This window comes from Eleutherodactylus coqui, chromosome 8 (assembly GCF_035609145.1).
Source record: "Eleutherodactylus coqui strain aEleCoq1 chromosome 8, aEleCoq1.hap1, whole genome shotgun sequence".
Lineage (NCBI taxonomy): Eukaryota > Metazoa > Chordata > Amphibia > Anura > Eleutherodactylidae > Eleutherodactylus > Eleutherodactylus coqui.
Window position 1 is genome coordinate 30,816,654 of NC_089844.1, and position 13,113 is coordinate 30,829,766.

The window sequence follows — 13,113 nt, forward strand, 5'->3', positions numbered from 1 at the left end:
AAGGAGCTCTTGATCAATCATTCTTACTGATAAATTAATGGTGACATGTATATCTAATGACTCAAAGGATGATTGACTGTTTGGCCCATTGAAAATACTGCTGGTGTATTTTCAGCAGAACTCCTGGAAACATTTCAGACTGAATGTTTTTAGACATGGCGCATTGTGTTACAGTTTTTTGGGGCGATGATTCCATAAAGTATGATATAACACGGAGATTCCATGGTGCATTCGCTGCGGATGTTTTTTCATATTTGCGACAAAGCATGGTAGACAAAATCCATCCCATCTGAACTCTTATTTTTTACAGCTTTTTTGGGGGCATACCTTTTTATTTCGATACTGTGTTGTAATGTTTGCACAGCCTAATTGTATTAATTGAGGAAAATGGACCGGGAGCAAAGGAACATGTAGGAAGAAAAGCTAGGGGGAGACAGAGCTGAAGCTAGGAGAAAATCAAGAATGTGGAGGAAACTCAAGAGTTTGGGGAAGGAAAGAGCAAAAACAGAAGCTGCAGAAAGGACAGAACTAAAAAAAGCTACAAATAAACAATAAAATGTTAATGAATCTCTTGCTAAAGTCCAGTTATCCCGGCTCAAGTTCTCCCACTTTCAGTCTCACAGACACACATGCCTATTTCCCTCTCCATAGGTTTTTCCCCCCAGTTCCTCGACTCAATTTTTATTATTATTATTCTCACATTTGCTTGCTCCCACCACAGCAAGAGCAGCGTCAGTTGGCGCCTGTCGGCTGCGAGAGGCATCCTGATAAACAGCCTCTGCAGGACACACAACAGGGATAATGTACACTTAAGTACTAGCAATGTGCTGCCATTCTGCACAGCCGATTACTTCCCGCGCCTGTCACTCAAAGAGGAAATGGCTGAACCCATTAGATAGAAACCTTTGCAATGTATCCTAAATGCGTCCTGCGAAGCTATTAATCTGAGAGCTGGAGGATGCCTAGAGAGGAGCTCCTCTCCATGATGGGGTTGGGGGGGTTAGCGGGGGGTGCACATAACAGCATTGCCGTTACCCCTTCCCCCCCACTGTCTCGTTAATCAAGATCTGCTTATTGCCCCCACCACAGTCAGAAAGGACAGAACCCCCTCTTAAACACTCATTATGAGACATCTTCAGTGCACAGCTGAGTGGAAAGTGTGACAGAGGGGGTGAGAGATGGGAGAGAAGTGATGAGAGAGAGAGAGGTGGGTGGGAGAGGTAAAACAAAGAAATCAAAACTGGGTGCTCAGACAATGCTGGAACGGGGTGCAGAGAATGCATTGGTTGAAGGCAGCATTACAGGTGGCAGGTTATAGAACTTTACCGGACGGCCACGTAAAAGTGTGGTGGAAATAGAAGGAAAAAAGTGCACAGGAGAAAGGAAAGACAGACAACAGGGAGGAGGAGGAAGAGGGGGACCAAAGCAAGTCCGATGGCATTAATATTCATGACAATAATTAGTATTCTAGGTCACTGAATATTCATTGCTATTAGTTTGGATTTTATGGGTTTACGAGATGTTCTGATTGTTGGAGTGTGGAGGGCGCCGCACGATGAGGACTTTTAAGATGTCATCAGCAGTTCAACGCTGAAAACACATTAGTGGTTTTGGGTAAAAATCAGCCCCTTGTCTCTTGATGGATTTAACATTATGAGAGAGACCTGGGGCTAGTGGAGAGTGGAGGAGCGGAGGCGGGGGGATTAGTCCTGCCTCTCAGAGTCGCAAGCAGGCAATGAGTTTTACATGTTTTAAGCAAGAATACAAAGAAATGTGCAGTTGGATTTTCTAGCAAACAGTAGATTATGCTGTATCTATGTCTAGGCGCTGCTGAGCGTTGTACATTCACACTGCTAGCACACCATTACCCAACATGTTTCGCTGTAAGAAGTGTCTAAGTGTGGCACTGCCCGGAGCTCCTGGCATGGAAAATGTGTACCAGGGCCTCACTAACCATCACGAGATATTTAGAATACCACCAAAATCTTACTTGGCATTAGGGCCAAAAATTGACTGCAACCCTCCTAGCCAAGTCTCCCGTTCCCTATATCTTCTCATCACGCAAGTCTCCTCCTGTCGGTGCTTAACCTGAACACAATGTTATTCCACCAAAACACTATCAAACTGGCGCCTCATGGGATGGATTGAGTAAGTCAAGTGTCCCCGTGACTCTTTACGGCTCATACATGTCCCTTCCCATTAAGAACTGGGCAATGACTGTTATATACTGTACAGAATCTTTCACAATGGACACATTTTGGATAGCCTGGGATTTGTAATAGAATTGTAATCAAGTTAAATACTGAAGGGAAATGCAGCTGGTCTTTTATACAACACGTTATAAATGATGCCGGCTTATTGGAATTCTACTTGCAGCTACTGCCAGGATTTGTATACAAACTGGGGCAGATTTACTAATACTGTAGTGTCTATTATAAAAGACACTGCAAACTGAAACAATCTTACAATGTATGAGTTTATCACGGGGACTCTGCTGGATGATAAATCTGGTGCATCACTGTCTAGTCTGTAAGACCACTTATTATTTGGCTTAGGCTGGTGGCACGCAAACACATTTGCATTGCAGAATCTGGAAAAAAAAATTGCTTTTTTCTGCACACACTCGGAAACGCAATTTCCGCGAGCGGAGGAAAAAAAATGGCAGCATGTTCTATTTTTGTGTCAGCTGTCCGACCCACGGCCCATCCGCAATTGACACTGTAGTTAGGTCGTGGGTACCTGAGTCATTGACTATCAACGGCGCGGGCAAAATACAGATTTGAAGAAATAAATCTGTACTGCACATGTCCGACGGTGAGCTGCTGCGGCCATCCGCAATACAGATGAAGATGGAAGAAGGCAAGTACTCAAGGTCACCGGCTGCGGTTGGCGCAGGATTCTGCTGCGGGCTCCCACATGCAGAATCCAACCTGTTCATGTGCCGTCGGCCCTATGTGTCAAAACATTGGTGTATTCTTGGTGCAAAAAGTTGCTTTTTACACAGTCTTTCACATGAGGCCATGTCTTCTTTTTCGAAGTTGTCAAAAAGTGTCTAAAATACATCATAAAGCATTAAACACAGCTTTTTGGCGCACATTGTGCCACAAAACGGACACATTTTCAGTAGTGAATCTGTCCCAGTATTATTGCATTTCTCATAAGTATATATTACGGCATAAACAGCTACAACTATAATGACTTGAAAAAAAGTCTGAAAATTGAAAAAGGTGACTTAATGCCAACTTTGCTGTAAACTTCATATTCCATCCCAGGTTGTACATATTACGTTCCTACAGCAAGGCCGATGTGTCATAAAGCATCGAATATTATAGTTTTAAATGCAAAATTGTAGTGCTTTACAGAGAAGTGTTCAAATCATGTCCCACAGGGCTGTCAGCGGTAGAACATTCCCAGGTCTGCGAAATAGACAGCCGTCACAGCAGCCTGTAGTCTGTGAAAGGTTTATAAACCATCTAATGTATATAGTGAGCACAGCTCTGGCGCTACATGCGGACTTGTCACACTCCAATAGTAACTGTTGTGGCAGGCGCAATCCATATCTTATAAGCCGCTTGTACGTAGCTTGTGAGATTTATATCTTGCAATTCCCGCAGAAGTTATTACAGAGTTGCAAAGAAAGAATATGTCGCCCCTGATGCAGGATTTTAGACATTCAAGCATCACAGAAATGTCTGAGTTCCCACAAGTCCAACAGGGTCCTGATTATTACGGTACCGTAAATTACTCGGCAACATTGTAGCGAATGCCGACATATTTTTACATGGTTATGCAATCTTTTTTCAAAGAAGGGTTCTGATTTCCTATTCTGTGCACTTTGAAATGTAGCCGATTACAGCGATGTATAACGAGTACAAAGCAACCTCCATATACCCCGCTTCCCTGAAAATAAGACATAGCATGATTTTCCAGAATTTTTAAGGATGCAAAATGATTTTTCAGGCTTTTTGAGGATGCTTGAAATATAAGCCCTACTCCAAAATTAAGCCCTGCTAACAGTTAATTAAAAAAGTCAATTTAAACAGTGTCCAGGCAGCGATACATGTAAAAAAGTTAAACCTTTTTGAACAAAAATTAATATAAGACACTGTCTTATTTTCGGGGAAACATCTCCGGAAAACAAAAAACCTCCACAAAATACCAAAATCTAAAATAATAATAGAAAAAGTATTTTTTAGCAATCTCAAATTTCAACAAAGACAGAAATCTAATGGTGTGAATATCAGTTATAGGGAACAAAAAAAAAAAAAAGGTAAAATGACACAGACCTGATAGCAGCCGATGAAACTAGACATCACACGGTAGATAAACTGTAGTGGGCAAAAATTTAGGTTGGCTTTACATGGGATAACTGTCAAGCGCTGGAGTGCCGGACAGCTGTCCCAAAGAGTAATCACGCCTAAGCATTCACACAGGAACGATAATCGCTCACTGAATGGAGGCAAAGTGCACCAGGGATCTCTTCTGGCCACCGGCCTCCGTTAGAGTAAACCGGCAGTCGTTCATTGATGAACGACTGCCTGTTTACACAGGCCACTTGTCACCAAGTTTTCAATGCGCCATAAAATGAACAATGGATGATAAGTGAATGAATTATCGTTTGTCATTTAATGGTTACCCGCTTTTACACTGTACGCTTAGCGTTCAGTTTCACATGATCCAGCAAAGAATTAATAATCATTCCATGTAAAAGGGCCCTTACAGGATAAAAAGTTCCTATTCTTCACTTTATGCTACAAAAATAATTTAAAAAAAAATAGAGTTTAGGGCTAATGCCCATGGATGGATTTCTGCCGCATTTTACGCAGCAGAAATCCACGGCGTTATCCCGCAGCTATTAGGTTCTATTGAACCTAATAGCCAAATGTTCACGCTGCGGAATTCCGCAGCATGAAAGAAACCGTGGCATGCGCTATTTGCCGCGGAAAAATGCGTGGTCGGCTTCCATTGTGGTCAGTGTAAGCCGGCTGTCACGTTATACTTCCGATGTGAGCACAGCGCCCACCGCGTCATCGACCACTGCCAGCACGTCATGCACTAGCACCATAACACTAACAACACTGCCCAACGATGATTTTGCCTCGGGCTCAAAATTAACGTATTCTTGTGTATTTCCACCTGCTCAATTCAAAAATCACCATAAAAATAACCGCTTGGCTCTTGCTTTGGAGATACAGTGACATGTCATTTTTCGGGGGGGGGGGGGGGGGGGAAGAGTTGTCACACCTCTCAACTGATAAAACACAACGTTCTCCATATGTTTGTAGGTTATAAACATAATAAATGTTGCTATGACTGAGTTTCATATTGTTTCCGTTTTTCTTTTTTTCAGAATTTCTGGTTTTGGAGTACTTTTGAAGTATAAAATTTGCTATATCAAAATGCCACAAAAAATGATTTTTGTTACATTGGTGGTGAAATAACATTTTCGTCACAGAAACACAATCTGACGCCTCTTGTGAAGACTGCCTATTAGAGATGAGCGAGTATACTCGCTAAGGCACATTACTCGAGCGAGTAGTGCCTTAGCCAAGTATCTCCCCGCTCGTCTCTAAAGATTCGGGGGCCGGCGGGGAGGAACGGAGGGGAGATCGCTCTCTCTCCCCGCCGCAACTCACCTGTCATCCGCGCCGGCCCCCGAATCTTTAGAGACGAGCGGGGAGATACTCGGCTAAGGCACTACTCGCTGGAGTAATGTGCCTTAGCAAGTATACTCGCTCATCTCTACTGCCTATCATCATTACTTTGGCATGAAGGTAGGGGACCAGGATAAGTTATGGGCTCAACATCTATGTTGCAGTTAAACTACGAGAAGGGCTGAAAAATCAAAAATGACCCATGGCTTTTGCTGTGCCTATGGTTTGGCGTGAGCCTACAAATCATACAGATGACTGCTATTCCTGCTTGACTCCACCTATAAAGGCAGGATTGTCAATGAAGAAAACAAAAACAGTTCAATACCCGAATCTTCCATCTGCTATTCGACCTATTCCCCATTGAGATGGTTTACCAGTTCCCAGTCCACCACAACATTATGAGCTTGAAGTAGAAAATGAAGGAACAGTCTCTAGGAAAAGTAGATGAAGTTGCTGAAGTGGCTGCCATGCAGTTGGTATGAGGGAATGGAGAGAATCCGAAATTCTGCTGTCATTTGATATTTGATTGGTTATTTGTGCTATTTTTGCTTTTGTTCAGTGATATAAGTTTTAAATGGCTACTAACTACAATAACAAAAAAAGTAATCTGTACCTAACTCCATTTAAGAAAATATCTCCATACATAAGGAATCAGCTTGACACATGACTGGCCATAAATGATAATAAATCGATACTTCTGCCATAAATGTTTATCACCTAGCCAGTGGATAAATGAAAAAAGTTACGTGGATGAGGGTTTGAACACTAATTGCTGGACCAACAGCGGTGAGCAGGAGTTTGAATGGTACATCAATTGAGTATATGTTCCATTGCTCCTAAAATCACCATAAGAGTAAGGCCTCCCTCGCACAGGCGTTTCTGTGTAGCGTTTAGCGCTGTGCTAGATGCTGTACAACACTCTCATTCATTTTAATGGGGCTGCACACACACGCGTTAAAACACAGTTTTCAACACTGTGCCTTGACAGCGATGTATGTCCTATTTTGGGCCATTTTCAGCTGTGCGTCGCCCATTGAAATGAATGTGGCACAACTTCGTAACGCGTTTTCGGCAGCGTTAAATGCAGGTTGCTACCTAGATTTAGGGAGGAAGGGCTTGAAATATAAGCCCAATCCTAAAAGCTACACTACGTGGAAAAAAAAAAGAAATACTTGCCATACTCACCTAGCAAGCATCGTCTGGGTCCCTCCCGCTGCTCTCCGGAGCTCAAGGCAGACTTCGCCGACAGAGCATCTCTTGATGGTAAGGGAGTTTGAAGACCCTGCCTCCAGCAAGAGATTGCTCTGATTGGCTGAGCCAGTGCTTGATGAACCTATCAAAGCCAGTGATCGATGAACCAATCAATGGCTGTAATTGGTGCATCGAGTGCTGGCTCTAATTAGCTGGGCACGAGGCTCAGCCAATCAGAGCAATCTCTTGTTGGAGGCGGGGTTTTCAAACCCTGTTACCCTAAAGAGATGCTCTGTTGGCGATTACAAGTGCAAGTAAGCCTGCAGGGATGCCAGAGAACAGCGGGAGGGACCCGGACGGCGACTGCTAGGTGAGTATGAGGCTTCCCTCACACAGTTCTGACATTCAGCTTCTTTGGCTGCATTTTCAGCTGTGCTAAAAAAAGGCAGCTAAAGCGCATGTCCGTGTCTCTGAAACCGCAGTAAACGCAGCGTTTTTACAAATGCATGGGTGTGGGAGGACTTAGACCGCCTTTATATGAACACATTAGGAGCATTTCTGTGCACATATTATGGATGCGTGACCCGGGACCAAACACAGGTTTGCAGAGCTGAACTCACAGCATTATAGGGCTTTACGATGCTGAGCGTTTTGGTCATTAGATCCCAGTTGGGTTGAAACACTTCACCAATAATACATTTGTGAGAAAATGGTCTTACAGAAGTAGCTGAGCTTGTCGGATACTTACAAAATGTTAAAACGGTTAGTGAATGAGTTTTCCCATGTGTTTCCAATAATGTGGAAAACTGTTGCAGTGGTCTGCAGAAACCATAACTCAAGCTAGGACACTTATAATTCACGCTCACTCATGGCATACATGTATGTGCTCAATGGCTGAATGTATTATTATATAAAGATTAAAGAAGTCCGTACCTGTATTAGGGGAGATCTGTAGCCCGCTGACCTCTTTGGTCAGGCCATTCGTTTTAGGACTGGCAATGGGCGCACACGAGGATGTTGCTCGAGGAGGCCTCTTCCCTGGAACCTTAACCGTAGTCCTGAGGAGATCGATCTCCTTACCATGGACGTTCTGCATGTAGTCCTGAAAAAAAATGGATATTGTTTTTTAATTAGATACTTGCAAACATTTATACAAAATAGGTGATGGAAACTGAATGAGAAATCTAATTGGTCCTCCTTACCCTTCATCATTATGACGAAATGTGCCGATCATTAAAAAAAATAATTCCACCTGGAATTATCCTTTAGGATTGAGGCGGCTGATCTATAGCCGACATACGGTCAGAAAGCATCTCGGCCATACAACCACCACAACACTTGGCCTCACCGCAGCAGGGAACTGCCTATATCAGGCTTCACTGGTATGAGCGTATCTGCACTGCAGTATTAAGAAGTTAATGAAAGGGGTTTCCCTGTTGAAAGTCATGATTAATATGCTTCGACCTTTCTAAAATCAATAAAAAGTTTTGTTAAAGTGAAAGAGTTTTCCCATGAACCTCCTCCTTGTTTCTTTGGATCCCTTTCAGTAGTTGTAGAGTCACTGCAGGTAAATGTGGATACAAAGGTAGGTATACACTGTGACTAGAGATGAGCGAGTATACTCGCTAAGGCACATTACTCGAGCGAGTAGTGCCTTAGCCGAGAATCTCCCCCCTCGTCTCTAAAGATTCGGGGGCCGGTGCGGGTGACAGGTGAGTTGCGGTGGGGAGAGAGAGGGAGAGAGACATCTCCCCTCCGTTCCTCCCCGCTCTCCCCCGCCGCTCCCCGCCGGCCCCCGAATCTTTAGAGACGAGCTGGGAGATACTCGGCTAAGGCACTACTCTCTCGAGTAATGTGCCTTAGCGAGTATACTCGCTCATCTCTAACTGTGACCCAGCACTACAAAATACATGTGTTTCTACATTAGAGATATAGATTAGTTTTTCACATTACATTGTGAATTCCAGTAGGTTAGATATTTAACTTTATAACATTCTCTCCAAGATCACAAAGCATACAAGCAGATCTGTAATGGATCCAGCTGGATATGGGAAATATTATTTTCAATGCAACAGGTTACACAATTCTGCCAAAAAAAAGACATGATGGGACAAGAACCGGCAAAAGTATGAACACAGCCTAGGAGTGCGTGTGGTGAGATGAGTTCATAACTACGCTGCAGACCTGTATACATAGAGCTGAGTTAGGAGATAAAAATAAAGGCCATTTAGCTCTGTTCTAATCCATCCGGACCACACATACCTGAATAGCATCATTTTCTAATTTTTTTTTTTCTGAAAGGGTCCTCTCACGCATGAATGTGGTAAAGCGCCGCAATTTCAATCGCGGCCAACAGCATGTTTTAGCGCACCTCATCATTGTGATGAGGTACGATAAACGGCCAAAGATAGAGCAGACAGCGCCTAAAAATTGCGATGCTGGAAAACGCCGTCCAGTGCTGCGTTCGAACGCATGTCTGCGAGGCCCTATTGATTTCAATGGGAGCATTATACCACCATTAATGCGGTGCTCAAAACGCTGCGCTAATCGCTGTAAAAAGCGCCCGTGTGAGAGAGGCCTTAGACTACATTTAGAATTGATGAGGGCCTCTGCACAGCCCATTTAGTCTCCCATAACTGCACTTAAATTTCCGTGTAACGTGGTGGTCAGCTTCAGAGGGGTATTAAAATGTGCCTATACGCCTTCAGTAGTTGTCGGCCAACACCCATTTCTCCCAACTCCACCATATACACAAACGTTCATTCAGCTAACAGCTATCCCCCAATTCTTCCATCCAAGTAAATGAGAAGAGCGAGCTAAAGGCCCATTTACACGGAGCAATGATCGCTCAAACGACAGTGTAAGTGACAGCTTTGAGTGATCATTTTGCATAAACTATTAAGTAGTGACTCAGCTACTTAAGACCAAGTAAGTGTGCAAATAAAGCTTTAAGCTGAAAGCAGTTAATAGCCCGAGGGCTCTTATCTGCATTCAGCTCCTTTGCTTTCCGACGGGAAACAATGTTATCAGCACTCCCCTCGGAGAACTGCTGATAAGACCGCACAACGATTTTTAGGTTGACCTGAATTTAACGATCAGCTAGCAGTGCACGAAAAGTGCACGATGGCCGTGGGTTTAGACGCAACGATTATCACTCAAACGATCGCTTTTTCGAGTATTAGCGTACTCGATGGTGCTCGTTACTCGATTGAGCATCAAGCCGTGTTTGACCCCGCCTCAGCTTTTGGCTTCTCCGCGCTGCGACGCAGCGCGCCATTGGCAAATTTTTTGTCTGGCAGGGGAGAGGGAGGGGGAGGGGGAGGAGGAAAGAGAAGGGGAGAGAGAGGGGGAGGGGGGGAGAGAGGGAGAGAGGGGGAGAGGGGGAGAGGGGGAGAGAGAGAGAGAGAGAGAGAGAGAGAGAGAGAGAGAGAGAGAGAGAGAGAGAGTTGGGGGGGATTGGGACCAAGAAGAAAAAAAAAACCTCAGGACCCGGCGTCCCGCATACAAAAATGCTTGCGTCTCCCATTGTAGCCAATGGGGTTCGTTACTCGAGTAGAGCTCTTGAATTTTACGAAAAGCTCGACTCGAATAACATGGACCCGAGCATTTGGGTGCTCGCTCATCTCTATTGGTAACCATTACATGAATTCCATGTGAAGACAGATAAAAATGGCTCAATAAAATAATAAAAAGACTCTATAAAAGAGGACAACTGAACTTCCGGGATTTCATTCTTTAGGCTAAAATATATCAGATCAGTACCATGGAAGACTCATCTGAGACATTCCAAGAAAGATTGATTTGATAGATGCCCAAAATCCTAACTAACTGATGTTAAATACTCTTGTATGAAAAAGAGATAAGTTTTATAGAAGCGATACTTCTACTGACTAACCCAAAAAATTATAAATGCAAGATTTCAAGGCTACTGGTCCTCTTCATCGGGCCGAAGAGGTCTGACAAAGAAGCCTAGTAGCCTTGAAAGCTTGCATATATAATATTTTGGTTACCCGATAAAGTTATCACCTCTATAATACTTTTTTTCATACAAGAGTATTCACCCTCATTGATTTTTCTGGCTACCGCGGTACCATCTCTATCTGTTACCATCTCGACATCTTAACTGAAAACTCCATATGTTTGTCTATATACCACTACATAAATCTAGACTTTCCTCCCAACGCATACATATCGCGTATCAAACAATCGTCGAAGGGTGTGCAAATAGTCAAGCTGGCCTCATTTCACCATGCAAATACCAGTAACAGACTGTGTCCTGGTTCACAAATGCAGATTTCTCCCCCAGCCACCATCAATCCAAAATCACTGATCAGAGGCAAACAGCACAAGATCAAGGTACATGGCCACTTAACAAGGCTTGAGAAGGAGGCAGCTCAGACACTTGTGAGATTAAGAACATTTAACAAGTCTCTGGGGTCTACTCCAGGAACCCCCCCTCCCTTCCCAAGCCCCTATCCTGCCCCTCTAAAACCTGAAAAAGCCATAATTGCTAAGCTATTAGCATGTTCTGCTCTCTCTGCCGCTAATCTCGTAACATAGGAAACAAATAAACCCACACGAGTGGAGAGATTATCCGCCAGAGAAGCTGGCCTCTGTCCTGCATAGTGCGCAGCCATTGAGACCTCCAGCATTGATTGGGACCCAGCGTGTGATCGGAACAGAAGCGATAAATGATGCTCCAAATTCCGTTTGCAAAATCTATGCAATACAGATACAAAAAACTGAAGATAGTCAACTATGTATCAATATGATATTTTGAAGTACGCCTGAAGTAGATCCTCTTTTTGCAAACTTTGGTCATTCGTAAGATCCTAAAAATTCAATGTGAGCCATGCATCCATAAAGAGGAGGCTCGCCTTCTTGTGCTCCTCGGTATCTTACATTGTTATTCGTCTTAACTCTTCTACCACCAGGAGAGAGTGCATAATGTGGCACCGAGACAGATGTACATGTTGTTTTTACAACGCGCTGCCAGCCCCCCCAGATACACCAAGGAAAGGGTTAACATTGCTTCCCCTAATTATGTTGCATCTTATTGCCATACACTTAATTAGCTGCATTAATGTGATTTCTTTTTACATAGGCAAGCAATTAAGGGCTATGATTGAGTTTCATTCAATTAGCCTCAACAAACATGCTAATTGATGTCCCAGATGCAAATGAGATGTGGTGAGATAGAGTGGCGCACACTGCGCAGTGGGAGGGGGGATCTTTTCTGGGAGAGTGGGGTCTCCGCGGGGTCTGGCTGCCGTCTTGCACCCCATGATTGTCATCTCATGGGGGCCCTACCCTGGGACTGGGAGGGGAGCAAGTGCTTAGTCGTAGGGTAAGGAGGGGTGGCGGAGAGATTTCATCAGACCCCCGGGCAGCTTCTTAAAGCTGCAACAATTAGCTAGTGCAGACGGTAGGGGAAAAAAAAAGCCACATAAGACAATAGCATACTGCAGTCTGCTGAGCCTCTACAAACTTGGGGTTATGTCCTAGGGCTCTCCAGAATATAGGGATTACCATAGTGCTGTCTAAGACAGACGGGTGTGAGAATCCCACTTTACGTACAACAGACTGTGCTATATGAGGCCGTATATGACGGAGAGCATTCAGGCCAATTGCCTTCAGCAGCTGTACTGTAGAGAACATGAATGTACAGTTAGTATATAGTCAGCCCTTATACAGAAATCTTCAATGGTTGGGTTAATAAACGACCTTTCTTCTTGGACGATCTTTTGAAGGTTTTCCGGAATGCATTCTAATATACCGCTAAGGATATTATATGATCTGGATTTCTTACACACTATTACATACTTACACAGAGGTCATTTTGCTGCTATTGCATTAATACATTAACACTATGGGGCCTTTTAGCCGCTATCCTAGGCTGTATTGCCATTACCGCCTCCCGACCAAGGTTTTCAGATATAAGACTCATCTAGTAAAAAGGGAAAAAAAAATAAACCATAACCTCTTGGAATAACAGGGAGAAAAGTGGGGGCTGACTCGCCTTTTGCTTATTGAGTTTAAGGCATTACACGCAGCAGCACAGAGGGAAGCAACACTAATTTTAATGCCATAAAATGCTCTAAAAGTGCCCCAGGCCCCGGCTACGTGGGAGCTACTTGCACCTAAATAAGACACGGTTCATTTCCTCTGCAGCTTAGCCTAATGTAATCAGCAGCCTGGAGACGTGAGCGCCAGTGAGCAGATAGAGAGGGGGGACACCGCCAGCGGTCCGGGGGGCCGCGGACAGATT

At 44.0% G+C, this 13,113-nt stretch overlaps 1 protein-coding gene across 2 annotated transcripts in view; it reads right to left on the reverse strand.

The window, feature by feature from the left end:
* The window catches only part of AGAP1 (ArfGAP with GTPase domain, ankyrin repeat and PH domain 1), a 384,937-nt gene that overhangs the window by 82,950 nt on the left and 288,874 nt on the right, over positions 1-13,113 (reverse strand). For both annotated transcript variants that reach the window (XM_066575407.1, XM_066575406.1), the window contains one exon: positions 7,779-7,947. In XM_066575407.1, coding sequence (XP_066431504.1) covers positions 7,779-7,947 — 169 coding nt within the window. The remainder of the gene's footprint in view (positions 1-7,778; positions 7,948-13,113) is intronic.